This window comes from Labeo rohita, chromosome 24 (assembly GCF_022985175.1).
Source record: "Labeo rohita strain BAU-BD-2019 chromosome 24, IGBB_LRoh.1.0, whole genome shotgun sequence".
In the NCBI taxonomy this organism is placed as follows: domain Eukaryota; kingdom Metazoa; phylum Chordata; class Actinopteri; order Cypriniformes; family Cyprinidae; genus Labeo; species Labeo rohita.
In genome coordinates this window covers 29,047,755-29,075,474 of record NC_066892.1, presented here as the reverse complement: position 1 = coordinate 29,075,474, position 27,720 = coordinate 29,047,755, and the positions used below count along the sequence as shown (strand labels likewise).

Genomic DNA, 27,720 nt, shown 5'->3' with positions numbered 1-27,720 from the left:
GAATAATTATGACTTTAAGTTGGCCCAAATTGCATTTATGTAAATATATGATAGCCTATTTAAAAAACATTAATTATTATTATTATTATTATTATTATTATTATTATAGTCATTGGTTGTTCCTTTGGTTATTCCTTTTCCTTGAATCAATTTTTTAAATAGTTTTATGTGTTGTTGTTGTTTTTGTTGGTTTTCTCATTGCATATTCCAGGCACGATCTATCAGTATGAATAATTATGACCGTAAGTAGGCCTAAATAACATTGCGATAAATATAATGAGTCTTAGTATCCAAGATAGCCTGTGTGATAAACGACAGCACGGGTGTAAATAAAAATCCAATGAAGGGCAGAGGCTGCGATCAGATTGGCGGCCCGCTGCGATGACTCCTCGAATCCTTCATTTGAGATCCCGGCGTCCCCCTCAGGCCGTGGCGCTCTACGGTCCGGTCCGTAATCAATATTAAAGCAGCTGGGAGGGTCCACAGAGCCATTCGTCAGCCGTGTACTTGAAGGAGCGCGTCCGGCATGTTAGATGAGGAGGCCGCAGCTCATAAAGCTCCCGCTGAGCCTCCCGCCAGCGTCCCACACAGGCAGAGAGATCCATTCCGGCCAATCTGCAGACTTCAGCGATCCACGTCTGGTGATGTACAGCCGTTTCCCGCGGCCTCAGTGCAGCGAATGAAGAGCGGCCTCCCCCTCAGAGCCACTAATGAAGATCAAACAGGTTGTGGCGATGCTGCGCTGTGTGTGTGTGCTTCTCCTGCCAAACAAATTATTCTAATGCTGAGAGCATGAAATTGGACCTGCAGGGAGAGATGTGCTGCTCACGCTCAGCCCGAGCGCATCTGGTGGCGTGGGTTTGCCTCTGCTGGATGTATGCACATGCAAACATGCCTCTTTATTATGTTGTGTGAGTGCCACGATGATTCAGACCAAGTTTATTGGGTGACTCGCTAAATGGCGCATTAGCGTGAAACTACTTTTGTAGCACCTGCAGTCAAACTTAACCATTCTCAATATGCACAACCATTTGCTAGTACATTTCACAAAAAACTACTTACTAAATGTAAAAAAAAAAAAAAAAAAAAAAATCATCTTTACAGTGCATGAACCACGTCAGCACATGCATATTTAAATAATCCCTTGTGCATTAATTAAAATAAAAAAAGTTACACAGAAGTAATTTGAGGACAAAAAACATAAAAATACTACATAAAAAAACTGTTATATCTAAAATATTATACATTATTTTATTCCCACTTTCACTAACATAGATCTTTTTATCAGTCCTGATCATAATTTTCACAAATGCATTTTTTATTTATTATATGCTAGTTTGTTCAGATAATGCCACTGTTGTTGTTTTTTATTTTAAAAAAACTACTATTTTTCATTTACTAAATGGATTTTTTGTTTGTATTGTATTGTTAATGATAAGCAACAACATTAATTTTGATGCATTTTAATTTTTGTGCTGTATCACAATATAATAATATAATTACATAACTTAATCTGGCCGTTTTATTTTGCACCGGATGCATAAATCAGGAGAAAATTATAATAACATAACTTCAACTGTTCTTTTTATTTGTCATTTTGCAGCAGAAGCATTAAACAGCAAAAAAAGTAAGTGTTATAAATATATATATTTGCATATATATTTGCATAATAATTAGCAACAACATTAATGTTGATGCATTATTTTTTTTTTACTTCAACTGGCCTTTTATTTAGTAGCAGAAGTATAAAACAGGAAACCTCAGAAAACTATATATATAACAATTTTATTTAAAATAATTTTTTTCTGAAAACATTTTTTTATTGTGTTGTTTTTATTTTGTTTTATTGTGTTAGGTAACTATATATATATATATATATACAGTAGTCAACATTTGAAGTGGATCAAAAAAGTTATTGGAAATTGTCCTAGGACAAGAACAGGTAATGTTTTGGTTTTAGGAAAACTTTAATGAAAGGTTTTGATCCACTTCAGATGTTGACTACTGTATATATATCATAAATCATTTTTTTATTGTATTATCATGTTTTTATTGTGTTAGTTAGCTGTATTTTTTATTATTATTATTTATTTTATTATTTATTTTTATTATTTAATCAAAACAAATCCACGGCGGTTTCATCCATAGAATAAAAAAAAAAAAACATGATTTATGATTTTTGAAAAATGTGTTTATATATATATATATATATATATTTATAATGTATGATTTATGTTTTATTGGCGGATTAAGTAGGATTAAATAATCTAATGTTTAACTGATAAAGAAAGGAGGTTGAAATAGTTAATTTCAAAAAAAAAAAAAAAAACTCGAAATTTATGCTATTTTTATCGACACAGCCAAAATGATAGATAGATAGATAGATAGATAGATAGATAGATAGATAGATAGATAGATAGATGTCCCTAAGGACACACAAGTGTTTCGTCATCATCATCATCCTTTCCAGCACAAACACGCTTCCTGTGTAAATGAGGTTTATTATATAAATTGAGCCTTACTCATGAAAGAGCTGAAAAGCAGGAAGTAAACAGTTTTATTTAAAAAAAGATGTTTATGGACATTTTGTATCAAATGATCAAACAGACATGTCCAGTCGATTATTTACAAACCTTTTGTTCCTTATAAATAGAGTCTGAAGCATTATAGACCTTTAGAAACATATGATTACCCTGCCGTGCTTTTTCCAACTCTATAACGTTTTTCGAGGTAATCACTTAATAAGCTTATGTGGTTCACATGTTCTTTTGGATGCAAACACAACATTTTTCAACAAATGTCAGCATCACTACTCCAATCTTCAGAATCATTCCAATAAAAAAAAAAAAAAAAACATATTATAGTTAACTAAAACTAAAACAAAAACCATTAAACTTAAAATATTAAAAATAGAAATATAAAATATAAATCAAGCATTAAAAAAAAACAAACATTTTATTTCAGCTAGTTTTCAAGGCAATATTTCCCATTTTAATTTAGTTTATAGATATACGGATCTACATATATAGACATATATACACAGTATAAACAAACTGAAAATGCATGAAAACTAAACTACTAAAATGGAAAATATAACAATAACATGACAATATATATATATATATATATATATATATATATATATATATGTATATATATAATTTCTCAACCTTTTGTCTCTTTTAAACTGTTAATAACCCTCTAGAAAATATTTTGGTCAAGCGTGAGTGAAAAATGTTATCAACCCGGTTGAGTTTTTACGTAAGACTCCGTAATGTTTAGCCTGAGGCTCTGACTCATTGCGGTTCAAATCTTCTGTGACCTGAAGCTTTAAAATGGACAATTGAGTTGGAGAAGTGAAAAAGAGCATAAGGTTCAACTAGAACCGAATGGTTGCTGTCTAGTTACAACATGTAGCATATATTATTAATACCATACCATGATCAATAGCGGTGGGTATTTGTGCTGTTGTGTTGTTTAAATATAGAGTTAGACAGTTGCTGCTATTGCGTAACCAGACGTTTTAGTTCTTAGTTTTAGACTTCAGAAGCAGAGTTTCTTTATGAGTGCAGATGATTTCACATGCCGTAGGAAAAACATAGAGGTGATGCATGGATAGACTGAACATCAAGAGAAAGTGGCAGGTGTTTGGATGAACACCGATCTCTATGATTCATAATTATTAATTACAGCACACTAGTCTGATGGTCAGTGTTGAATCAGCAGTGTTGCATATGGATGGAGTGAAGAGAGGAGATGCTGATTTCTGATCTGATCCAGCTGTTCTCTTCAGACGTAGCCTAGAGAACACATACTACCACTTTCATTAGCTGACTTCACAGATAAATTGAAAAGGGGAAAAAAAAAAATAATAATAAGCCAACCATTCAATCTCCATCTTGAAGTCGACACGACATCAAAAATAACTCTTTTTATAATCCACATTTTAATGTGAGTGTTATTCCAAAGGGGAAAAATAATATGTCTTCGGTCTCTGAAACGATTTTACTTTTTTAGTCACCACGTAGGTTCATTCTGACCAATTGTTATATGTAGGATTTTTACTTTTTTTTGGATGCAGTCTCTTCTGTGCACCAAGGCTGCATTTATTGGATATATTTATTTGAAATATTATTACAACTTGGATATATTTATTTGAAATATTATTACTCCAGTCTTCAGTGTCACATGATTCTTCAGAAATCATTCTAATATACTGATTTGCTGCTCAACAAACATTTTTGATTATTATTAGTGTGATGCATTTGATGAATAGATAAAGTTTAATGCATCCTTGCTGTATAAAAGGCTACCATCCCCAAACCTTTAAACAGTATATCGGTCTACAATTGAAGTTTCTCTTGCTAAATGTCATCCCACGTCATGAATACGATCTAAAACTGTGCTATTTATATTCTGTGTTTGTGTGGGTGTCTCAGAGGTGTGATTGATCAATGCCGGTTTCCAAACATAATAAGAGGGTGGCATCTGCAGTGTTCGCATAAAAGAGAGCTCTGAAAACATCACATCTCCTGTAATTGAATAAAAAAGCGGTGTGACTTGACTCCTCGTAATTATGTTGCCGGTGGCACGTAAATAAATAACGTGCACGGTGTGGGTCTCCTGAGGCCGCGTGTGGTAATTAAAATAGGCCTAGTAGCCTATTGTCTCTCTTTCTGGTACCTTTGCACCTTAAAGGTGGGATGTTTGAACAGACAAGCTACATGGAAAGGGATCAGACTAACGGTGTGTTCGTACAAATAAACCTCAGTGTGGATCCTCCGCGTTTCAAACGCATCAGATTCACTGGATGCTCCATTTCAAGTCGATCTCCTGCAGCGCGACCCGGCAAGGACGCGGGGCCGAAGGAGTGGAGGGAAAGTTCTCTTCTGAAGCACTATGCCAAAATTTGCAGTCATTGTGCCTGAACGAGGCGAAGCCTCTCGGTCTTTGATGTGAGAGGAAGCACTTTGCAGGGAAATTCTGTTCGCCATTCGGTTTGATTCTGCTTTTTTTTTTCACGCGCACAGCAGGGACTGTGATGTTCTATTGAAACCACGCGCTTGATGATGTAATATTCTGAGCCGGTAACGATGTTTATACCGGCTCCCGTTTTTCTTCTCCCCCCCCCCCGAGGACAGAAGCGGTTCTGTTCTGGTCCAGCGGCACTTGTGGAAAAGACAACACTCCTTTGCATTACTAAAGAGTTTGATGAGGAGAGCTGAAGAAAAGGAAGAAAGAAAACAGGTGGAGACAAAAAGAGAGAGTGTCTTGAATGACCAGACTGCTCTCTAGTGGACTCTGTTGTATTAAATCTGGCCTTGTTCCAACGAACACAATCTAATGGATTTGACAGCAGGGAGGGAACAACTCGCTGGCTGTTTCTGGTCACCTACGACATGGCCGCCTGTCATTTGTCTTCCTGTCAGTCTTTCTCTTTTTTTAATGTACCTTGAGTTGTGCTGTCTCCATTTGACAGGTTTTACTGCATGACTTTTCTTTCAACTAGTTTTACATTGTGACCGTTTTTCAGGCTAGTAAATGTTAGGGATGCACCAATCTATCGGCCAGTTATCGGTATCGGCTGTTTAAAAATTGATGATGATCAAGGCTGATTATATCCTGTCAATCAAAAATGTGTCAGATAACAGATAGATAGATAGACAGATTGATAGATAGATAGATCGATAGATAGCATCATTAACACAGAATTTATTTGACTCTATTCTATTTGAATCGCCCGTAGCTGCCAGGGTTGATAGGTCAACTATTTATAGCTTCCCATCCAATAATCACAAAGAGCTTTGTGCTATGTTGAAAAAAAAAAAACAAAAAAAAAAAAAAAAAAAAGGTTCAGCTCTCAAATTTTGTTCATTTTATCACAAAATTCAAACAACAAATGGTGTTTTGATGCTCTTAAATGAGAGAGTTCACTGTATGTTTTATAGCATTAGTTGGGAAGAATACCAAATTATCGGTATATATATATATATATATATATATATATATATATATATATATATGTATATATATTCTGATTAATCATTCTGGATAATCTGACAGATTTCACATTATATTATATGACATAAAGCACTGTTATAACAAAAATCAAACAAAAAAAATCAATGTTTGTTTGTTTGTTTTTTGCAGCTGGATACTTCTCAACAACAAAAACTACAAAGCTGCCACTAAGGCAGAACCCTAAAGCTTAAAGGTAAATCTTTGTACATCACTAAGCCCTAAATTACGCATATTAGTACCATCTTCTGCTGCACCAGCTAATGGCAAAGGTATATCACAGTATCTACCAAAGACCATAAAATGCAACCGTAAATTAAAAATTAATCAAAATGACCAGTTTGTAACACTAACAGCTAGAGCCATAAAATCTCCAAATCATGACATTAATTGTCAGGCTGCATTTTGTAGTAGTTGTGTAACCGGACAGAAAATCTCCTGAACTAATGTACTACTCAAGTTCTTGCTTGATTTTAGCCAGGATTCGGTTTTAACATTTCTGTTATTTGTTATGTATTTATTAGTGTTTCTTGGCGGAAAATAACTGAACTGTAGCAGGTAAATATGGAGACTTGACAGCTGTGTATTTTCTATTTTAGGCTGTAATAGTCAAATATGGCCACTAGAGGTCTATGTTGTGCTTTTTTAGTTATTGGTCCTCAGTGAGCAAATTATGGCAGCTCTTTTACATCACAGTTATCTGAAATATTTTATTTACTGGTGCATTTTTCAGCTGTCCTTGCTGATTTTAAATGAAAATACGCATTGTTGTTCCAAGTGATTGAACTACATTCAAAAGAATTCCTTATATTTAAATTACATTTGTGCATCAAATTCTTCCTTTTTTCTAAATAACTAATATTTCTAATATAATAATAAATGGATATAATTTATTTATTTTCTTCAGTATTATGTGGAATAGTTTTTAGCATAGTTTTTTTTTGTGTGTGTCTTATAGGCATAAACAAAACAAAACAAAACAAAAAATAAAAAAATATATATATTGTCAGAGTTCTGTGTGCCATTTGGACTGTTTATGTTTGTTTTTCCCATTGTGCCCATATTTGGTTCTTCCTGTCCTCATTTTGTCCTGATTAGTTTATTTACTACACCTGTCTGTGTCTTAATCACCACCCTTTATAAGTCTGCTTGTGATTTGAGTTTGCTGTCGGTCCATGACGTTATTTGGATGTGTGTGGATTATCGTTCTGTTCCTGCCTGTTCCTACTAAGAGTTATATTAAATTGTTATTTGTATCGTATCTCGTCTCTCGACTCATCTATCCAGCACGTACCGTGACAGAAGGACCGACCCTACAGTTTATCCCCGGCGTCCCTGCTTTATTTTTTCCGTTTTTTTTTCAGTGTTTGTTTTTTTGTTTTTCGTTATGGATAACCCTGCTGTCCTCCTCCTTCTCCTGGAGCAGGGGAATCGCTCTCTCGTGGACCACACTAGAGACTTTGTCCACCTCGTACCACTCACACACTTCCCGGACAGCAGCCTTTGCACATTTTACCGTGCAGGACTGAACATCGCCACGAAAGCGCAGCTGTCCGGGGAGGGTCCACGAGAGAGCTTCGCCGACTACATGGAGTGGGTGCTGGTGTCCTGTAGATCTTCGTTGACCGCGGAGGATGACACCAGCCCCACTCAAGACCCAGAGCCCAGCCAACCAGCACCCCGACACGCGGAGTTTGAGCCCGAGCCCACCGCGGATGACGAGCCAGAGCCACGAGCGACAGAGCTAAAGATCGCCACAGAGCCAGAGCCCTACACATCCGATCAGGTGCGAGAGCCGGCTACATCTACCATGACGGGGGAGTGCAAGATGGAGCAAGTGAGGGCTATGGAGAGCCCTGCCCACTGCACCACTGCTGGGGGTGAGCTGGATGATAACTCTGGGGACTTGATTGACTTTTCTGGGGACTTGATTGACTTTTCTACGGAAGATCTAGAGAATAACTCTGGGGATTTAATAGACTTCTTTACAGAAGTATCTACCTGTCTCGTTATGCCTGCCTGTATGGAATCCCCACCCACCCTCCCTCTTCTGCCTATGTCAACATCTGTCTGCTCACCGCTGTCCCCTGACAGCCCCTCTGCTCACCCTCAGCCCGCCACCTGTGCAGTGGGTGCGCCGCGGGTCTGCCAGCTTCCATCGGCGTCAGGGCTGGAGGATCCCTCATCTCCGCCTCCAGCCTCAGAGTCCAGAACTCCGCCTCAGCCCTCCGACCCTGCGGCTTCACCACGGCTCTCAGCGCCCTCGTCTCCATCGTCGCCCATCGGTCCACCAGCTCCACCGGGCTCCCTCGTCTTTCCGGCTCCGCCCTGGTCGGTCGTCGGCCCTTCATCACCTCAGGACTCTGTTCCTACGGCTGCGCCTCGTCACTCCGTCCCACCGGCTCTGTGGACCTCCTTCCTCCCTCTGGCACAGCCTCCATCCTCTGTCGCTCCGGCTCCGCCGCGGACCTTCGGATCTCCGCCTACGCCTCGGTCGCCAGAGCCTAGGGCTCCGCCTTGGCCCTCCGGATCCTCGGTGTCGCCCTGGATCTTCAGCTCTCCGTCTCCGCCTCGGGCTCCTTCGCCAGCTCCTCCGCCAGCGGCTCCGCCTCCGTCGGTCGCCCCCCTGGAGTCGTCAGCCTTTTCTCCACCATGGCTCCTCCCTCCGTCGGCTCCACCGTGGGTCGTCATGATGGCTGTGGTCTGGGTCTCGCATGGCTCCTCCTGCTCCGGGTCCCTCCTGAGTTCTCCCTGGCTCCTCCCTCCGTCGTCACCACCCTGGACTTTGTTTATTGTCCTCCTCCCGGAAGACCGTCCGCCACCAGAGCCTCCTCCCACAATGACTTTATTATTTTCACTCCCTTTCCACGCCGCGAGGTCGCGCCTTCCGGGAGGGGGGGAGTAATGTCAGAGTTCTGTGTGCCATTTGGACTGTTTGTTTGTTTTTCCCATTGTGCCCATATTTGGTTCTTCCTGTCCTCATTTTGTCCTGATTAGTTTATTTACTACACCTGTCTGTGTCTTAATCACCACCCTTTATAAGTCTGCTTGTGATTTGAGTTTGCTGTCGGTCCATGACGTTATTTGGATGTGTGTGGATTATCGTTCTGTTCCTGCCTGTTCCTGCCTGTTCCTACTAAGAGTTATATTAAATTGTTATTTGTATCGTATCTCGTCTCTCGACTCATCTATCCAGCACGTACCGTGACATATATATCTGTAGAAATTGTGTTTATGCTTGAACTATAAGAAACGTTTTTTGTAAGAGATTCTCTAAATAAAAAGTCAATACAATAGTGTCTTCAGAATGGTAAAGTGCATTCACTGTTTTTAGTATTACATGTTCCTCCCGTCTTTGTTTTTGTTTAGAAAGATGACACATAGTCCTACTGATACTTCCTATCCAGGGCATAAGAAAACTGATTTCAGATGCTTCAGTTTGTATACAGGCAAAAATAAGTCATGATCAGTTCGGCATAAAGTATGAACAGATTCCTCCTGTGCTCAGTAACTCATGAGAAATGGCATGTTGTTGGGAAATGTCCTCATTCTTCTGATTTCCTCCTGAATAATATAAAATATACTGCATCTGATTGGTAATTCCATGTATTAGGCAGTTCAGTCAAAGTCAATGATATAAAACATATAAACCAGTAGGCCTATTTTTTGACAGTCATAATGGGCATTCACTGAGCTCAAATGCCTGTGAGTGAGAGTGTCCGTAAATTTTATTAAAGTCTGTTATAGCATAGAAAGTGTATAATAGCATAATACGCACTGAGCTGCGCTACTCTGTTCCAGCACTTAACCTTTTATAAGTATCATATTCAGCAATTGCCGTTTTAACACATTATATAAGACGTGCTGAAGCATTTGGTGCCTAAATAGAGTAGAAAAATAAAAAAATCCTTCATTAAACTCCTCAAGCTTTATTTTAAAAATGCTGAAAAGTCTTTTTGTTAAAAATAATAACATTTAATTATTGAGTGAGTAGATAAAAACATATTCACTACTGTAAACTCTAAAGAAATTCTGTAAAAATAGGACAAAATCCCTGGTGAAAAACCCAGCATATGGTGGTAGGTATGTTTTGATGCTGGTTTAAACTGGTCATGCATAAACCAGCAAAGGACCAGCTTAAACTAGCATCAAAACATACCTACCACCATATGCTGGGTTTTTTTTGTACTGTAGTTACATAAAGGAATTTTCCGTATGAAAATTCCTTTATTGCACTGCGTTGGGTTGTGTTTTAGAGTTAATGGAAACGTAGGTGAAATTACTGAATAACGTCCCTGGTGAAAAAACCAGCATATGCTGGTAGGTATGTTTTGACGCTGGGATGCTGGTTAGGTAGGTTTTGATGCTGGTTTAAGCTGGTCCTTTGCTGGTTTATGCTGGTCCTTGACCAGCAACATGACCAGCAAAAACCAGCAAAGGACCAGCTTAAACCAGCATCAAAACCTACCTAACCAGCATATGCTGGTTTTTTCACCAGGGGTCCTTTTCTGTTTTACAGTGTACGCGTACAAACAAACAAATAAATAACATGGGCTGTCGGGTTGGATTATTGAATATATGTGGGTGCTTTTGATACAATCAATAGTGTTGTTGTCTATAATTTGAAGTAGGCAGCAGGTTAGAATTAAACGACAACCGTCATTAACCTCCGGGGAATCAGCCAAAGTCAAAACACTGAACTGCAGAGAATTCAATTCAATTCAAATTTTTGTATAGCGCTTTTCACGATACATATCGTTGCAAAGCAGCTTTACACCAAATTGACATTTTTACAATATATGTAATAGTAGCTTGATGTACATATGGCAGAGATGTGTGGTAAAGATCAATTAATGACGTAATCAAACAGACAAAGAACACTATAAATTAGTAGCAGAATTCGGTAGTGCTGTATGTTTTCAGGGTTGGCATCATCTGAAGTCCTCTGTGGGGTTGGCATCATCTCTTCTTAAGTGTTCTGGATCCACACTGGAGCTTGTGAATTCCTCGTTACCACGGGATGTCAATCCCATGGCAGAAACAGAGAACAAATAGGAACATTATTACCGTAGCTGCTGTTCAAACTAAGAAAAGGAAGATTTGTTAAACCAGAGCTACAAGATTAATAATGAACATTTGATCAGATATAACTGCAGGAAAAGTTTATGAGATGCATTATTTGAATGCTTGAATAAAGAGATGTGTCTTTAATCTAGATTTAAACAGAGAGAGTGTGTCTGAACCCCGAACGTTATCGGGAAGGCTGTTCCAGAGTTTGGGTGCCAATCTGAAATCAAAAAGCAAAGGCTTTCTGGATGAATTTCAGGAAATTCATCTTACTGGCAGTGAGTATGTAGCATGTCGCATCTGCTTTGAAATGGCCATACACGGTAACCATGGGGATTCCTCAAAACATTAGATGTATCCCTGCTGAAAAGCAATGCCTGACGTAACAGATCTACTCCACTGGTAACGTCACCTGCAATATTATGTTCCAAACACAGATGGCGATAGAGAGGTTGAACATCCTTCAGTTTCATGAAATTAAAACAGAAGGCCACAGAGTTGCAATTTTAGTCTTAAACTGAGGTGCCACTCTGCAGGGGCCAAGTGTGGGATTGTAATCTGTAATTTTTTTTTTTTTTTTTTTTTTTTATCATATAGTTCCTTTGCAGTACAATATCAGTTGCTTAGCACTTTGTGTTCAAATTTCTCCCTGTCATGATGCAGAAAAATAGTGTCATGGGTGTTTACCATTGTTAGCAATGTTTAGTTTTGCTACAGAAATATTGTGCAGTAACAGAATTGGGATACGGCTAAATAGTAAGTGTTTGATAAATTAAAATATTTAAATATATATATTTTTAATTATTTTTTACTACCAAACTCATTGGATAACATGGAATCCTAACAAACAGCACACAGGCACAGTTGATCCTGGCAGTAAATACAACTGATGATGTTTTGTGGGAGGGGCCAGGAGGCGGGGTCATAGCGGTGCGCTGCAGAAATGCCGCCTGCTGATTGGCTGCTGTCCGCGGTGCTGATGCGGGAGAGAGTGGCGATCATCGGACCGCGCGCTCTGCGTTCTGCTGCTCGAAATGGGTTTCCATCGGATATTTCTGAACGGGATTATCGCGTTTGGCTTTTAGGATCGCGGCTGGAGTATGATTCACAGACAGCTCATACTGTCCCAGGTAGGTGTGCTTGAGATAGCGTTTTATTGTCCGTGTATGTGTGTGGCATTGAAGAGCCAGTTAGCGCTCCGCAGACGCGCGTCAATCCTTTGGAGATGTCGTTTCATCAGTCTCGATTGTGTGTTGTATCCCAATGGGAATTCTGTACCCCCCGCGACTGGTTCCAGTGGGATCTCTCTTTCTCTCTCTCTGTCTCTTGTGTCATTGAGCTTTCCTCTCTTCCCTCCAATCACGAAGCGCATGACAGAGTGATGCTGACACGCGTTTGATCATGATGCTGTTTACACACTTACACAAGACAACGGGACTCACATCTGAATGACACAGAAACGTGTGATATAAACTATTTACAGTACATTATTGTGCTCTTGGTGCTGGGAATCTTAACCGTGAGACTCAACTAAAGATTCTGCCATAAGTAACAGTGATCTCCTTTTAATTTTCTTGTTTTATAATCAGCAACCCTGTCGGATAATGCTTATTAGATTGGAGTTAATGCTGATTTATTCATTAAAATACATTGTGCAGTTTGCATGACAATGCAGCTTTAACATACTTGTTTATTTAGGATTCAAAAGCCAAGCACTCAGTTTTGTGTAATTTGATGATGCATACATAACTATGACCAAGCTTTTGTCATATCACATGCACTTCAGAAGTGCTGGAGTTGTAAACTAATATCATATTTTAATAATCAGGCCTGTTTTTGAATCTGTATATTAGGCTGTGTGCCAGACAGACAAGAAGTTCATAATTATGCCCTTCAGTCAAAACAAAACTGGCTTCATATGTTGCCTGTTTCACTTTTTATGGATCTGATGCCACACTGTTAATTATGAGAATGATTTATGAGATTGCTGATGCAGTGGCTTTGGCCTTTATTGAATGTGAGGTTAGGATTGATGGTCAGGGTTGCCCATGAGGTTCATCAAACAGGCCCGAGCTGCGGGCTGGTATTTAACCTGGGCACCCTGGGACAATCGTGGCTTGGTAAATGCATTTACAGATCCAAACAAACACACACATTTGCCTAGCAATCTGCAAAGACATGGCATTAAATGCTAAATGCAAAAACCTAAATCATCCTCAGTATTTTTGTCTTGTTTTCTTTGTTTTTAAATATCTGAACAACCTTAAATCGAGATTCACTTCCTTGCAAAATATAGAAATGAAGTCTTGTTTTCTGAGAAATTTAACAAAATGAAGTGAGTTTATGCTTAAAACAAGAACAAATATCTGTATTTGTAATGAAATTGTGTTTTCCCTTTGAATTAAGTTTCTGCTGTCTATACACCTGTCAAAGGTTTTTGGACAGTAAGATTTTTAATGTTTTTTTAAAGAAGTCTCTTCTGCTCACCAAGCATGAATTTATTGGATCCAATATACAGAAAAAGCTGTAATATTGTGAAATATTTTTACTATTTTAAAAACTTCTTTCCATTTGAATATCTGTTAAAATGTAATTTATTTCTGTGATGCACAGCTGAATTTTCAGCATCATTACTCCAGTCTTCAGTGTCACATGACCCTTCAGAAATCATTCTAATATGCTGATTTGCTGCTCAAAAACATTCATCATTATTATAATTATTTTTATTATTATTATTATCAATATTTAAAACAGCTGAGTGCATTTTTTTCAGGATTCTTTGATGAATAGAAATGAGTCAATATAATTTTTTTAAGGGGTGGGGGGGTTATAGAAATTAATACTTTTATTTAGCAAGGATGCTTTAAATTGATCAAAAGCAATGTTAAAGACATTAAAAAAGTTACAAAAGATTTCTATTTAAATAAATAAATGCTGTTCTTCTGAACTTCCTATTCATCAAAGTAACCTGAAAAAATTTACTCAGCTGTTTTTAGTATAATAATGTTTTTTGAGCTGCAAATCAGAATATTACAATGATTTCTGAAGGATCATGTGACTGGAGTAATGAATAAAAATTTAGCATTGAAATCACAGAAATGAATTATATTTTAAAATATATTCAAATAGAAAACAGTTATTTTAAACAGTAAAAATATTTCTACATTCTACTCTTTTTGCTGTATTTTGAAACAAATAAATGCAGGCTTGGTGAGCAGAAAAAAAAAAACATTAAAAAATTGTACTGTTTGACTAGTGGTGTATATTGACATCAGAATATTGAGAAAATTGTAGACACTGTTATTAATGTTAGCTGCATGACTTTCTGACTTTTAATTTAATTTTTTTTTTTCTGTCAGACTAAATCTGAAAAACAAAACCACCATGGCCCCTGAACTAATGAGAATACTTTGTCTTTTCTGAAAGCTCATGATGGCTGCTAATGGGAAATGTACAGCGTGCCAGAGGGAGCGTATGATAACTTCATAAGCTCTCCTTACGAGTGGAGTTGACCTATATTTGCTGCGATCCTCACGTGTCGAGCGCCGTCACGCCTCACTACGCTCTCCTGCTCTCGGGGCTCTCCCAACATACGCAATGTCACCACGACCCTCTTTGATTTCACAATACTCTCTTGTCGCTCTTTTGTTGTGGCTTGAAGGAAAAAAATAGTGTAGAATATTAGGGTCACAGTTCCTCTTCTATTATGAGGAGATCCTTAGATCTAGTGAATCGTCCATGTGTTTTCATTCATGTTCAGTTGATCTGTAGTTGTACAGATGGCTGAGAAATCACACACCCACAAAAGCCTTTTTTGTCCTTAGTCTTGCTTATTCGCACAGATGCAGAGGTCACAGGAGCCTTGTGTAGATATACTTAACATAATAATAACTTCATTGTCTTTCTCTTGTCCTCTGTGGATCTTTGTTGTCAAATCCCTAGCGGATGGTCTCTGGTTTTGCATGTGAATTTATATTCAGCCTGCCTAGATGAAGATAAGAGACTGAATGTGTTTCAGAACTCAAGACTGTCTGTTTTATCTGCAAATCTAAAATGTGCTACTTGTTCCTAAATTAACTCATAAAAATTACAATACTTAACATGCCGTCCACCTAACTACATAGGATGCGTTAGTGACAGTCATTTTTAAGGTCAAAAAAAAAAAAAACATTTTATAAGTGCAGAATGAAAATTAACAGCTTCGGGTTTTCATAACTAAATGTTGATTTACTGTTATACTGCTATATTAAATTGTTTCCATTCTAATGTATATTATAATGTTAATGTTATAATACATTTTTTTTTGCATACTTTTTACATTGCATACAAACATTTTACAGATGGTAAAGTATATTTTGAAAGATTATTTATTTATTTATTTTGACACTACTGTAATTACTGTAATTTGGGGAAAAAGATTTCTCATTACATTTATTAAAATAAAATATGTTATACTTATGTATTGCAGTAATGAGAAATAATTGCAAACTCAAACTTTTGGACACTTCTGCCAATTTTATGGAAGTGTGTTTAATAATAATGACTAAAATTTGTCATATGCAAAATACAGCAATTACTTATTGAAATATGATCAGAGAGCATAGAAACTCCTCAACCGCTTCCAGAAACATTCATTTTCAAGGGGGATAATGGATAAAAGCAGCTCATGCTTAACTCAGGGAACAGCACTGCAGTCCATTAAGTTAATTACTAACTTACAGGACCTGGCACATAGTATTGAACACATACTTGCTGGTTAAAGTTAGCTTTTAATGACATTGATTCTATTCAAGGGTGTAAGAAGGGTATAAGATAAGCTCTATTAGCAGTGGAAATGATTGCTGTCATTATGAGCACTAGTCAGTAAATATGGAGAGCGACAGCAGTGTGAAGGTCACTTACAGGGCTTTAATTACACAACACAGTGACATCATCACTACTTCTGTCCTCACAGTAATATACTACTGTGCAAAATCTGATACTGACACTGAGGAGCTTAAAGGATTGACCAATGGCAGCATGTTGGTTTGTTTGTGTTTCGGGGGGTGAACAGGAGGTGAACACATATATGGCTCACTCCTGTATGTTTTAAACTTATAGCTGACTTTTAAACTTAAAGGAGAAGTCAACTTCCAGAACAACACTTTACAGATGATTTACTCACCCCCTTGTCATCCAAGATGCTTATGTCGTTCTTTCTTCAGTCGTAAAAAATTGTGTTTTTTGAGGAAAACATTTCAGCATTTTTCTCCATATAATGGACTGATATGGTGCCCCGAGTTTGAACTTCCAAAATGCAGTTTGAATGCGGCTTCAAACGATCACAAATGCAGTTGTAAACGATCCCAGCCAAGGAAGAAGGGTCTTATCTAGCGAAACAATTGCTTATTTTCACTCTCGTTCTCCCTGAACTCTGTGTATTCCGGTTCATGTCAGTTAGGGTATGTGGAAAAACTCCCATCTCATGTTCTCCCTCAACTTCAAAATCTTCCTATATCGCTGTTTTAGCTTTTTTGTTAAGGGCGTTTGATCTTCTTTGCGTGTTCACTTTGCAAACACTGTGTCTGTACTTCTGCAGTGATGTAGGATGATTTTGAAATTATTTTTGAAGTTGAGGGAGAAAATACAATTGGAGTTTTTCGACATACCCTAACTGTCTTGAGTCAGAATACAACAGAGTTCAGGGAGAGAAAGACAAGACGAGTGTTTGAGATTAAAAAGTATATAAATTGTGTTTTTTTAATGAAAATAACCAATGGTTTCGCTAGATAAGACCCTTCTTCCTTGTCTGGGATCGTTTACAACTGCATTTGTGATCGTTTGAAGCCGCATTTAAACTGTATTTTGTAAGTTCAAACTCGGGGCACCATATCAGTCCATTATATGGAGAAAAATCCTGAAATGTTTTCCTTCTATATGACTGAAGAAAGAAAGACATGAACATCTTGGATGACAAGGGGGTGGGTACATTATCTGTAAACTGTTGTTCTGGAATTGGACTTGAACAACATGAGTGTTGAGTGGATGCTTGTATTATGTGAAACTGCTTTCCAGATCATGCATATAACAGTGTTCGTACAAGGTGCTTAAAGTGCCTAAAGTACTTGAATTCAACTTTTTGAAATTGAAGGCCTGGAAACCCTTGAAAATAGCAATATTCCTGAAGAGGTACTTAAAAAGTGCTTGAATAGTTGAAAGACAATGTATCTATGAAATATTTGTGTAATTTTGTCAATAAGCACACATCTTTTCACGCAAAAGTCATGCAATTAAAAAACATCATACCTTTTTCGCTTATGTCAGAAAGCAATTGAGCTAAGCCAGTAGTAGTACTGACACAGTGTTGTGTAAACATGGTTGAAAAGAGGAACAGATGAACCAAATCAATTGAGTCATTTACGCTGGAACTTGTGACTTTGATCATTCATTTCAAGCGATTCACAAGCAAAAATCAGATCAAATTAAAAGAGGCCTTCATTTTTTCGAATTTTGACATCACTGGTAAAAATGTTAAAAAGCACATAGTGATGGGTGAAATGAAGCTTTTCAAAACTCTGAGTCAGTTAAACCATTGGAAGATTCACTGTTTCGAATCGGATCGTGTATCACAAATAATTTGTTTCAGATCGGGACTTTAGTGCGGGTTTGTGAAACATCTTTTTTCTTCAAAAACTTCAAACCATTAAAGCAGCACATTTATTAAAAACAAAAGAAAGAAAAAAGAAAGAAAGTATACACAAATACAGTACCCTGTAACCGTGGTTTTACTGTAGTAAAAATGTAGTAATGGTAATACTTTGCATGTGCTTTTTTTTTTTTTTAATTAGAAAGATAAGACATTGTTTGATAAGTGAGATCTCTGATTGAAGTCCTTGAAAATCAAAAAAGTAGTGCTTGAAAAAATCCTGGAATTAGACTTTACAGTATCTGTACGAACCCTGATATATAACTACATAAAACCATTAATAATTTATGCAAACATAAGGAAAACATTCTTAGAACATAAAAAACTTTTTTTTTAGAGACAAGTATGGCTCCTAAGTGATTGAGGTGTTGTGTTGCTGGATGTAATAATGAACATAGTGGTCGTCATTTACTCCTGACATCTGAGCCGCTGAAGATGCAGTGCAGCAAACGTTTGTTTGTGAAGAGAATGCACCTCCCGATCTACATAAATGCATTGTAAATCTGTAAATGTTTGCACTAATCACTCGTGATCCAGCTTCACTTACAGCAGAAGTGAGTATAATATTTTTTATGAATCTTTGTGATCGCCTTTCCTAATAATAGGCTAGTTAGAAAGTATAGCGGCTAAATGCGGCTAAAGTAAACAGGCTCGTCACCCCACGAAGAGAGGGGCGGGGCGAACAGAGCTCATTAACATTTAAAGCAACATTGACCAGAACAGGATTTTTGAGAATCATATCAGCTTGTGGAAAATGGGCATCTGATGACTCCTTTAAGGAGCTGGTTTTGTTCGTTGAAAGGACATTACAAAAGTCTAAGATAATATTGAGGATGGAGGAAAAAATAATAAATAGCTATAATGTTGACATATATAATATAAAATATAAAATAAAACAAACATTTAAAAAGGATAATGCATGGCTCCTGAGAACATATGGCTATAATTGCAATATCCACTTAAAGTGTATTGTTTAAAAAATTCACCCCTTATTCTGTGATACTGGAAATTGCTTAATATGATTCAGTCTGCGTAAATTGTGATTTAATATTGTACATGAAAATGTAGCGTGTATCAAAATGAGCCGCACACATTTGTTTGTTGGTGAGCAGATCTCTGTACAAACGCTGTGACTGTCTTTCTCTGGATTTGTGCCGACGGTGTCAGTGGGTCAGTGGGCGTCCCTGAGCTTCAGCCGCTTGTGAAATGTCTTTCTGTGCTGCTGTGATAGAGCCGTCTGTGCTGCAGCTCCACTTCACATACGGTATTACACACATTTCGTAATGCAGTCAGTGCTGCTACAGTTACTACGAAAATATATAGGATTAAAATATTTTAATCCGTAATCTGAAAATGCCTTACCTAATTAAATAGAAAGTGACTGGCCTTTTTTATAATTGCATATTGCGTGTAAATCTCTCGTTATGCAACATTTTTACCAAATCTTGGATTCTAACTTGTCTTCCTTCAGTTAGCACAGGTTTTGTATTTCTTTTTGGAGCTGACTGATCGTAGGCCTCATTGATCTGAGCTCATGCACCTAATGGATAATTTTGGATAATCACTCTTCATTGGCAATACACACTCTCCATTATCACACGTTTGTGCTGGTATCCGATTCTAAATGAACATTAAAGCTGTTGGCATCTAATAGTTTCTTCTTTGCTACTACGAGTGTTTTTCAGACAGATCAATGCTGATGAAAGTGACCGTCCACAACATTACAGCATGGAAATACATCAGCCGTAAATCTCAGATGGGATGTAATTCACTTAAGTCCTGTAGAGAACATTTTGTTAGATATACAGGATATTAACATTGAGAGCATTTATGGCAATTTTTCATTGTTTGGTGATCGATGCTTTCTTGGCAAATCCTTAAGTGTACTCTTCAGTAAGAACTGAGATTGAGGAATGCCAGTGTTAGTAAAGTGCTGGATAACACATGATAATTCAGCTCATTAACATCCATCACAGAGGCAGTAGTTAGTTGATTTTGCTGATTTAGTGTCATGTTTTGAAGGTTTATTTGTGTTAGAAATAATCAATGTTATTGATACTATTGATTTTATTAGCACCTTCAAACAAAGAGCAGTGGCAGATTCCACTTAAGCCCCCTATAATGTGTTGAAATAAATGTGTAATGTGTCTGTTGTTTAACTTCATTACCTTACAGGTGGGTTGCATTAAATTAAATACAAATTAACATATAAATGTTCAGAATAAATCATATGATCATAAAATAATCGTAAAAACCAAAATGATCGTAAAACATCAGAACACATTTTTGTTTTAAATTTCAAAATTCTGCTTGTGTTTGATGGAAATCACTGTATGCAGATACGCTACTGTCTAAAAGTTTAAAAAATGTTTTTTTTTTAAATTCATGAATAATTTTATTCAGCAAGGTTGTATATACATATAATGCAATATAACAAAAAAAGTCAGTTTCAAATAAATGCTGATTTCAAACAAATCAGAAATGTTTGTTGAGCAGCAAATCAGCATATTAGAATGATTTCTGAAGACTGGAGTAATGATGCTGAAAATTCAGCTTTGAACTCAGAAATAAATTACAGTTTAACAGATATTCACATAGAAAACAGCTATTTTACATTGTAATAATATTTAACTTTTTTTACATTTTTGCTGTATTTGTGATAAATGCAGCCTTGCTGAGCAGAAAAGTCTTCTTTCAAAAACATTAACAAATCTTACCAAACACAAACTTTTGAATGGTAGTGCATATCGCGATTAACCAGGTAACTTTTGCATAATATTCAAAAGGACTCCAGAAAAATGAGCAATTCACTTTTTTATCTTGCTCCTGATAGTGCACTGTTGTAATCTGGAGTATTGCTTCAGTTTTTTATTGTTCTGTTTGTGATTTGATGTGTTTTCTTTGTTGTTTCTGATTCTGATGTATGTTTTTGTTGATTTTGTTTGCATTCTTGCATTTGACACATTAATATCACTATGAGTATACAGTGAATGAATATATGTTACATGATATTACAATATTTTATCTCACGCTGATGTTTCAGCTTTGTCTGAGCGCTGAGAGTGCAGGACTGAGCGGTCAGTTGTCCGTCTGACTGGTGTTCAGAGGGTTTGTTTTATGCCGTTTCAGTAACTCCTGACCTTCTCCTCAGGATTTGATGTGCTTTGAGTCGGTGAATCATAATGCTGCTACACCTGTGTAGTGTAAAGGTCAGTGCTCTTCTTCATTCGCTCAGCATGTGACTCCTCCTTCATCATCACCATCATCTTCACCGCCGTTTACTCTTCATGACCACCAAAACTCACAATTTAAAACTGTGAACTTGTGGACTGTTACATCATGGATTTAAGTTTAAAACTACTAGGAGATGCCCTACAGATCAAAATCAGTAAAAAATCATCTGCAAAGTGTCGTTCCCTATGCATACACTCTTAAAAATAAGGTGCCTTTTTATCTAAATGGTTCCGTAAAGAACCTTTAACATCTGAAGAACCTTTCTGTTTCACAGAAGGTTCTTTGTGGTGAAAGAAGGTTCTTCAGATTATAAAAAGGTAAGAAAGAGCTGGTTCTTTGACTGAATGGTTCTTTGTGGAACCAAAAATGGTTCTTCTGTGATGGCATCACTGTGAAGATCCTTTAAAGCACCTTTATTTTTAAGAGTGTATCCCAATGCAACTTTGCATTTTTTAGAAATGTGTTTATATCTCTTCAGAGGTCAAACGGACCCGAATGCATTATGAGAGTAAAGACACTGTTCTTTCCAGCAGAGGAGGAAAAGCTTTGAAAGAGCTCCTGCGGAGATAAGTGTTGTGTCATTTCGGGCTTGTTTTTGAGTCTTCTTGCTTTCTCTGACACTTTCTATCTCCGTTCACTGTGGAGCGGCTCCCAGAGGCATTACTATTTTAAGCTCTGTGTGTGTGTGAGCTGCTGGCAGGCATTCAGAGATGTGTTGACTGTTTTGTTGTATTTCATCACACCTTGCTGATAATGCTGAATCCTTTAGGGCGTAACAGTGATTCTAGTGAATATGAGCTGATCTCAGCCTGCAGCTGCAGATGTTGTCAATGACTCCGTCATTTAAAATATTGTGAAGACTGACGTGGAAGGCCAAATCTCATCATATCAGAGTGATGCTGTGCTTGTATGCTGAACTCAAGATTTTGGCATTCATTGTATTTCAGCCCTTATGTCTCCTATATTTGATGATCCTGTGCAGAAAACTAAACGGGGTTTCTGGAGGTTTTGAAAAGACTTAATTCACCCTTCCACAAATTAAGGCTTAAAAAGGTCTTAAATCTTTTAAGTCATGGCATTAAATGCCGCACGCATTGCTAAAGATAAACATCTTCCTCACTGTTTTTGTTTTGTTTTTCAATACAAATATCTAAACATCTTTAAAGCAAGATACAATTACTTGAGATGCTAATTGAGCATACAGTATAAAGCTCAAATGTTTTCTGGAAAATGAACAAATATCTGTTAATTAGCTATGAAAATGTGTTTTCCCTTTGATTTAATTCCCTTTGAGCCAATTAACAGATATTTGTTCTTGTTTAAATCATAAATCACTTTTTTTTATCATTTTGATCAATTTCTCAGAAAATAAGACTTATATCATTTTGTTTCTCAAGTAAAATTATCTTGATTTAAGAATCTTTGAACATTTGCAATGGAAAACAAGTTAAAAATACTTATGAAGAACAGCACGTTCTTCAGCAAGTACATTCATATTTACTAGGGCTGTGGAAAAGATTGGAGGTCTGTTGGATTTCAATTTACTAGGGCTGTCAAAATAAAAGTTTGAGTTTGCCTAATATATGTGTGTGTACTGTGTGTAATTATTATGTATATAAATACACACAAATTAATGTATATATTTAAGAGAAATGTGTTATTTACGTACAAAATATTTTTATTTATATATAATATAAATTCTATAAAAATTATAATAAATACATATACTTGTAAATATTTCTTAAATGTATACATGAATGTGTTTGTATTCATATATACATAATATTAGACAAACTCAAACTTTTATTTTGTATGCGATTACTTGCGATTATTTATTTGCCAGCCCTAATATTTACATACCATATCATTGTATTGTGTTCAGATTTATTTCTTAAATGTTCTTCAGCTGGTCTATTAGAAATGTCTTTAAAAGTCTTAAATTTAACTTCCCTTTGTAAAGAAATGATGAGAACCTCATTATTGTGCATAATAATGTTGAAGCTTCTCTGTAGATTTATTTATACCCTGACTGAATAATAAACCATACATGCCATTTTAGAGTCATATTCCATTTGCATTCCAGTTAAAAGTGTTCCTCTCCATTCACAGCTTTCTGCATGTTGTTTTCACTTCCTTCTTCTGGACAGCACCATATTTCCTGACTAACACTCATAGATCTCTGTTACACGTCCACAAACAATGCAAATATTATTGTTGCTGCTATTATAACACATTTACAACTTATACAGTATTGACTGATCATCTTCTGTGCTGCAGCTCTGAAGTCTTTCTTAATGCATATTATGTGATGCATCCAGACGGGTCATGCCGGACATCACTGGTTCTTTAGTTTAAATTAAAAAATGTGCATATTGACACTGCAGTAGAGAAGATTTGAGTCACTGCACCGTTGTGCAAGGGAATGTTTTCATTAAATAAAAACCTACATTTGTGACCCTGGACCACAAAACCAGTCATAAGGGTCAGTTTTTTGTTTTTTTTAAATTAAGATTTATACGTCGTTGGAAAGCTGAATAAATAGGATAATTTTTGTTAGGACAATATTTGGCCGAAATTTGAAAATCTGGAATCTGAGTGTGCAAAAAAATCTAAATATTAAGAAACTCGCCTTTAAAGTTGTCCAAATGAAGTTCTTAGCAATGCGTATTACTATTAAAATTAAAGTTTGATATATATATATATATTAATGATTTTTGGCATAAAAGATAATTGCAGTGTATTGGTGGCTATTACTACAAATACAACAGTGTTACTTATGACTGGTTTTGTGCTCCAGGGTCACATTTGTGTCTTGTTTTTATTAAACACAGAGCTATCATTTGACTGCAAAAATCATAAATCATATCTAATAATTTAAGGTGTGGTCAGATTTCTGTTTTTAGGCAAATATTTGTTGTTAAAAGCCAGTAATTTCAACAGGAATCCAAGAAATTGGGAATTTTGCATGAGGATGAAAGATTTCCCCATGCAGATTTTGCCAAAGCGTTGCTGAAATGTCACTATTGCGATTGCACCTTTAAATTGATTATTTAATTAATTAATTTAAAATTAATAGAAATTGTATTGATTTGCACATTTTGCACATATTTCAGAATGGGTTAGATATTGAATAAATATTTGTACTGACATTTTTTTTTTTTTCAGTGTAAATTAGTAAATATATGTAGTGACAATGTTTAAAATATTTTATTACCAGTTTCTTAATACATATAAACTATAAAGATTAAAAAAATAGTGTGTTTTTACATTAATTCGTCAATGTAATTAATGTATTTTTTTAAGAAGTTATCTGAAATTCATTAATTCAAATCAGTTTAGTGTAATTTAAATTAAAATGACAACCAAGTTTATTACACTTAAATTTTTCAGCAACTTTTTTTTATATAGTGTGAAAAATTGAGGATATAGTTATTATAGAGTTTTAGAGATTGAGTTGAAGATGTCCAAAAAAAAAAAAAAAAAAAAACCACCATCAACAACAACAACACAAAACCTTGGGCAGTTCTCCATGTGTTTATCTGCAATAATCATAATGTCATTTTAATTTAAGTATTTAACAGTTGAAATCATGTATTTTAAATCAGTTTTAACTGTTCCCACAAAAAAAACTGTGATAAATAATGACGCCACAAGTCAAATAACCTCTTCCATTTGCATAAAGATATAAAAGTGACATGACTTTCTCTGCAGAACCTGTACCAGACCAGGTTTCTGGGTCTGGCGGCCATGACTTCGCCGTCACGGAGCTCCCAGAGCCGGCGGCGGTGTAAGGACGGGACGCGCTTCGGCTCGACTCACCCCGGCGAATGCCTGGCTCTGCCCCGATCCACCAGCGACACGGATCTGGTGTCCTTGCAGAGCCGCTCCACCCTGAGCGTCAGCACCTCCCTCTACTGCATCGGCCAATCAGACGACATCGTCATCTGCTGGGACATCAGAGAGGAAGTGGACGCTGGCGACTGGATCGGCATGTACCTCATCGGTGAGAAGATGCTGTTTGACTTGACTAATAGTCATCCGATATATTTTTCATCTGATAAATTTTTCTGAAAGCAGTCTCTTCTGCTCACCAAGTCTTCATTTAAATGATCAAAAATACAGTGAAAATAATGAAATATTATTATAATTTAAAATAGCTGCCTAATGTGTGAATCTATGTTAAAATATAATTTATTTCTGTGATGCGCAGCTGAATTTTCAGCATCATTACTCCAGTCTTCAGTGTCACATGATCCTTCAGAAATCATTCTAATATGCTGATTTGCTGCTTAAGAAAGACTTCTTGAAACAGTAGTGCTGCACAATATTTTTGTGGAAACCTTTAGATATTACAAAAGATTGGGCATAAGTAAGATTAAAAGAACTGTAAAGTGACAGTAAAGACATTTATAATGTTACAAAAAATGGTGTCATTGATCTATTGTTTACTTCCTTTTCTTTCTGTTTGTTTTATAGATGAGGTTCTGTCAGAAAACTTTCTGGACTATAAGAGTCGTGGCGTGAGCGGCTCTCACAAAGGCCAGATCGTGTGGAGAATCGATGCCAGCTTGTACTTCATGGAGGGTCGGTTTTCCTCTTCCTGTTTCATCCTGTTTGTGTCTTTCTTCCATTAATGCATTTTTATAAAGTCCCCTCAGGGTTTGGATTTTACTTATTTCGCTGATGCTGCCAAAAAAGCCAATCGACAGTCCAATTTCACAACAGCCACAGAGTCAGACGGACTTCATCATCTACAGGATTCAAACCGTTTCAGATGTGTCTGTATTTCTGCAGTCGGCTTATTTTCTGATTCGTGTGAAGTTCCTGCGAGGGGATATTTCTCAGCGTCTGCACATTTTCAAAACTGTCTTCATCTTTGATGAAGGAATCTTCCACCTCGACTCGCTCATGCTGGTTGGCTGTCAAATCGAACAGCGTGATTTTATAAATCTGTTTTCTCATTCCATGCATCTTATTCCATATCTCAGACCAACCAGATTCAGATTTTCAGCTTCTGAAGCTCCTCGCCACCTGCCTTTATTTCGGCGCCGTGACAAACTCCTCTGTCTCATAATATGTTTTCTCTCACGCAGCTGCGGCGTAAAATGAGATGTGCCATAGGCAGAGAGTTCATTTAAAACTTTACAAGTGATTTTCTAAAACTGAATGTGTGATGAATCTAGTGTTTATATAAAGTCTGAATGATGTGGAAGACACCTCATTCATACAAATCAATCAACTTTACATAATACATCATGCACTTGCTAAACTCACAGCATCTAACGTGATGAATCAAGTTGAGTTTTGATTAAACTAGTTACGCTGACATATTTATATGTATCTAATGTTGTTCTGGTTATGTTTCATGAATGAAGCACCAAAGAAATGAAAGATTTGTTTGTAGCTGCTGGTTTAATTGTGATGATTTTTGCAACTTACATCACAAATAATGATCTAAACTAGGACAAATAATGCATTCATTTCTGCAGTCAATAAGAACCATTAAACATAAAAAATATATATATATATTAATAATAATTAAAATATGCCATCTTCAGTTTAACAGTTTACCCTTAAGGCAATTAACCATGGTTTTACTACAAATACAAAAAAAAAAAACGTGGTTACTATTTAGTTAAACCATGGCAACCACAAATTAACCGTGGTTTTGCTGCACTAACCATAGTTTAACCATGGTATTTGTAGTAAAACTGTGGTTATACAAATGCTAATCAATACGCCAAAAAAAACATGGTTACTACACTTTTACTACAGTAAAACCATGGTTAGTTTTCGTAAGGGCTGGCCAAATAAATGTTAAAACCGTTTTATAAACTGTATAAAAAATATAATGTTGAATAACTCTAATTACTTTTTTTTATATATATAAATATAATATTAGATCAATATTAGAATGGGTATCTGTGATGCTAGTCCTGATAGTGCATTAAATATTATTTAAATACACTTTCTTTATGTTGAGCCTATGGGGATTTAATATATATTGTTACAAATTTTAGTATTAGGTGCTATTAATTGCACCTAACTTGACTATGCATGATTAATCACAAACTCTGATTATTTTGGTATAATTTTTATAATGAATGGATTTTTTATCTTTTAAAAAAATTATATTTACTTTGATATTGCAATGCAAACCCTAGTGAAAAATAAATATACTAAAATGTATTTATTATATATTATGTACTTAATAAAAATACCCTCAATTGTACTTTTAGTATACTAAACTGGTATATTTAAAGTCTGCTAAAGTGGAACTAATTTTGTACTTAATGCACTTTAATTGTGCGGAAGTAGTGCTTAAGTCCAACTAAAGATATAGTTAAAGGAGATGTCCACTTCTCTGTTAAATATATATATATATATATATATATTTTGCTAAAGTGGAACTATACTTTGAATAATATTGGTCTTTAAATGCAAAATATTTAAAGATCATACAATCCTCATCAACAGTGACATTAACACATATTTTTTATTACGTCTCAAGCGATATTATTATACTTATACTATACTTATATAAAATAATATACTTGTATAAAATAAATGCTTTTTAAATCTATTACTTTTTTACTAGAGATATCATTCAGTCATTTTAGGAATGAGACTTAAGTGTCAAAAATAGTTTTTGAGGCAATACATGCACAAATGTGTGCAGTTAGGGAAGAAATTGCTCTGCATTATTCAGGTAAAAT

The 27,720-nt window shown here is 36.1% G+C and overlaps 1 protein-coding gene across 2 annotated transcripts in view; it reads left to right on the top strand.

Annotated features, from left to right (window-relative positions):
• Positions 1-12,082: 12,082 nt before the first annotated feature.
• Positions 12,083-27,720, top strand: part of LOC127155406 (E3 ubiquitin-protein ligase HECW1) — an 80,008-nt gene continuing 64,370 nt past the window's right edge. Inside the window, exons 1-4 of one of the 2 annotated variants that reach the window (XM_051097580.1) lie at positions 12,083-12,215; positions 20,900-20,979; positions 24,716-25,007; positions 25,481-25,588. In XM_051097580.1, coding sequence (XP_050953537.1) covers positions 20,953-20,979; positions 24,716-25,007; positions 25,481-25,588 — 427 coding nt within the window. In that variant the 5' untranslated portion in view covers positions 12,083-12,215; positions 20,900-20,952. The remainder of the gene's footprint in view (positions 12,216-20,899; positions 20,980-24,715; positions 25,008-25,480; positions 25,589-27,720) is intronic. The other variant, XM_051097579.1, reaches the window with a different exon arrangement.